Source organism: Solanum pennellii, chromosome 1, assembly GCF_001406875.1.
Source record: "Solanum pennellii chromosome 1, SPENNV200".
NCBI classification, from domain to species: domain Eukaryota; kingdom Viridiplantae; phylum Streptophyta; class Magnoliopsida; order Solanales; family Solanaceae; genus Solanum; species Solanum pennellii.
Window position 1 is genome coordinate 65,619,899 of NC_028637.1, and position 3,938 is coordinate 65,623,836.

The following is a 3,938-nucleotide window of genomic DNA, read 5'->3' on the forward strand; positions in this document are numbered from 1 at the left end:
ACATAACCAATTTTTTCTGGGTTGAATTTTGTGAGAGTTTCCGATCCCATTGACGGTTGTGCCGGACAAACCATGGGTCCGGATATGGTCCATCGATGGACTCGTCTGTTGCACCTGCATATTTTCTGAAAAACTGATTTTTTTATCTATTTTAGCTACGAGGTGTTACATCTATGATCATCCAACGAGACGGGGCAACCAACTTCAATTTGCCCCTCTTGGCGTACACAATGTCCTTATTGGGAGACAATGATACTTACACAGTAGTTATTAGTCTCAACTCAACATAATTGCACACTCAAGAAACAATGAGGCACAAAAGACATGACAATTAAAGACACAGACTGTTGTTTGCAGAGTCAGATCGATGGGCATGACCATGGTCTAACACTTAGAACTTATTCAAGAAAGGAACGAAAACAGACATCTCTTATGAAAATGACGGATGTGTAGATCCGTAGTCCACCTCTATCGTTTAACACTTATATTCATTTTAGAAGTTGGTTAAAAGAGGTTCGGTAATGGGAATGACAGTCGTGTAGAATGGTCCGTCAATCAATCGAGGGACCGTAGTCCATTTATTTCATTTTAAACATAGTCATTCGCAGCGTGATTCAGTTGATGGACCCCATCGAAGACCCATCGATAAATCGACGGTCCATAGGTGGGTATCGTACTGTTAGCATGAGATAGATTTTGGGCCTTTTACAAATTCCATTTTTTTCCCTTGTGCCTTCTTTTATTACAATCAAGTCTTAGACATGCATTCTTAACACACTAATGTTGAGTTCGTCATTCCTAGGGTTCCGATTTCATATTATTATTAACAAAATTTAGTCATAAAAAGGAACCCTAAGTAGGAATTTTTAGACAGACAGAGATAACACTTTGTAGATAGACTTAATAGACTACACAACCACATTCTATAATTCCGAGGGACATAACTACATCATTTTTAGCAGACAATTTTAGTTAATTTAGTCCCAAGGTCAAGACCCACTTCCACATTTTTGTAAACAACTATGAACGAGAATTCAAAGTTATGGGAAATCGAAATTCCTTTTTGTGCAGAGTGGTGTGGTTAGGAGATGTACTTTCAAGAAGCAGCCCACGTGCCCGAACTCGATCATCGGCCAAAGAAAAATGGAAAAACAGAGAATTTGGTGTGGGAAGTAAGAATGTTGATTTGGGAGTGATTTGGGACTTGGAGAGATTTATTATGAGTAAAACAGGAAGGAAATAAATAAGAAAAAAAGGGTCATGGAAGGGAATTTCAAAAGAAAAGGAAAGAGGGAATCAATTTGAACAACTATGTCTTTTCATATTATCGACCAGGTCAGGTTGGGTCACTAGCAGATTTGGACCTAGAGACCCCGTCGACGGTCTGTAGGTCAGTCAACTGTCTATCGAATGGGACCATCGATCACTTCAAGACATAGAAAAAATTGGGAACCTACCTAGGATCTAAGGACACCATTGACGGTCCGTCGATGGGGTCTGTAGACCTCTACTTTGGACCATTTTTTGCATATTTTTGCTTTTGCTCCCCATACATGTAACACCCATTAGGACATTCTTTTTATGTTATTTTGGACTCTTTTTGACACAGATCCTATACTAATCTCTATCCAACACTAACATACAAATAAAAATGAAATATTGAGAAAAAAAACAAAAAGAGCGACTGTTTCTACAAAGAAAACAAAACCTATTGTTGGCTAGAGGATACACCTTGGGTTGCCTCCAAATAAGCGCTTGATTTGACGTCACGGCACTACGCAGGCCCCTTGATTACTCATACTTCATGAACAAGATACGCCTCAACCACTTCATGCACACTCTTCGCCTGCCCAGATAGATTTTTACTCTTTGCCTGTTGACTGTGAACTTCGCTCCTTCCTTATTCTCCAACTCAACCGCTCCATGTGGGAATACTTTAGTGATGACGAATGGCCTTGTCCACTTGGTTTTGAGTTTTCCCGAAAACAAGCGTAGCCTAGAGTTGAATAGAAGCACCAAATCACCAATTGGAAATTCTTTATTTTCAATCATTTGGTCGTGATACTTCTTCATTTTCTCTTTGTAGATGGCTGAACTTTCATAGGCTTTCAGGGGAAACTCATCAAGCTCATTCAATCAATTTAGTCTTTGTTCTACCGCTTCAGCCTAATCCAACTTCAATTTCTTCATTTTCCACAATGCTTTGTGCTCTAGCTCGATCAACAAGTGACACACCTTCCCATATATATTTTGGTACAGAGACATACCTATGGATGTCTTGTATGCAGTGCGGTAGGCCCAAACAGCATCATCAATCCTCCTTGACCAATACGTTCTATTATCATTTTCCATTTTCTCTAGAATTTACTTGATCTCACAATTGGACACCTCAACTTGCCCGCTAGTCTATGGATGGTAAAGAGTAGCCACATTATTGTGAACACCATATTTCTATAGTAGACCTTTCAATAATTTACTACAGAAGTGAGAGCCACCATCACTAATAGTGGCCCTAGGTGTGCCAAATCTTAAGAAGATGTTTTTTTTCAAGAAAGTGGTGACACTCTTTCCTTCATTGTTAGGAAGCGCAATTGCTTTAACCCATTTTGACACATAGTCAACCGTCACTAGAATATACTTCATCCCATGAGAACTCACAAACGAGCTCATAAAGTCAATGCCCTATACATAAAATATCTCAATCACCAGAATAGGATTCAAGGGAGTTCTTGCCTCTTAGAAATTCCTTCATCTCGTTGGCACCGATCATATGATTTGGAAAAATCGTGGGCATTTTGGTGGATGGTTAGCCAATCATATCCACACTGAAAGATCTTATGGGCAGTCTTGTTACCACTATGGTGCCCACCAATAGGCGAGGAGTGATAGGCCTCCAAAACACTCAACATCTCAACCTCGGGTACACAACGACGAATCATCCCATCTGTTCAACTCCAATATAACTAAGTCTCATCCCAAAAGAACATTTTCACATCATGTATGAACTTTTTCCTCAGGTGAAAATTCAAATGTGATGGAACTTCATCTCTTGCCAGATAATTCGTAAAGTCTGAGAACCATCTTATCAAATCCTGAGATGCAGCCAATATATGTTAATCTGGGAATGCATCATGAATTTCAGCCCTTCCTCCCAATTCACGCAAAGCTTCATCCTCCAATCTAGACAAGTGGTCGGCAACTTGATTCTCAGTCCCCTTTCTATCTTTTACCTCAAAATCATAATCTTGTAGCAACAATACCCATTTGATCAAACTTGGCTTAACATCCTTTTTCGCAATCAAGTACCTCAAGGAAGAATGGTTGGTATGCACTATGACAATTCTGCAAAGCAAATAAGAGCAAAATTAATAGAATACAAACATTACTAGAAGAAGTTCCTATTCCATTACCACACCAAGTGCTACCCCACTCGCATCTCACATCTCCTCAAATTGTTCACTCCAATCTTGTGAAATAATAATGGGTGCGACACCAACTTCTCTTTCAATTCTCCAAACGCCTTCAAATAGGATTCATCAATATAGAACTTACTTTTTTTGTCGATCAGTTTGCACAAAGGATGTGCAATTTTCGAAAAATCCTTAATGAACATTCTATAAAAACAAACATGCCCAAAGAAACTTCTCACACCTTTACAAAGAGAGATGGAGGACGTTTCTCTATTTCTTCCACTTTAGCTCAATCAACTAGTATCCCCCTTTTCAGAGATGAGATGGCCCAATACAATGCCTTCTTTCACCATAAAGTGGCACTTCTCCCAATCTAGCACCAAATTATAATCCTCACACCTCTTGAGCACCTAAGCCAAACTACTCAAACATCAATCAAAGAAGTCTCCCACTACTGAAAAATCATCCATGAACATCTAAATAGTGTCCTCCATCATATCAGATAATATCACATCATACAACCCTGTA

General features: G+C 39.2%; 1 protein-coding gene across 1 annotated transcript; it reads right to left on the bottom strand.

Moving 5' to 3' along the window:
* Positions 1-3,113: 3,113 nt before the first annotated feature.
* LOC107022170 lies at positions 3,114-3,613 on the bottom strand. The gene is made up of 2 exons (XM_015222860.1): positions 3,426-3,613; positions 3,114-3,342 (listed from the first exon to the last, which is right to left on the bottom strand). Exons 1-2 carry the CDS (start codon positions 3,611-3,613, stop codon positions 3,114-3,116), a joined length of 417 nt encoding a protein of 138 aa, XP_015078346.1.
* Between the last annotated feature and the right edge of the window lie 325 nt (positions 3,614-3,938).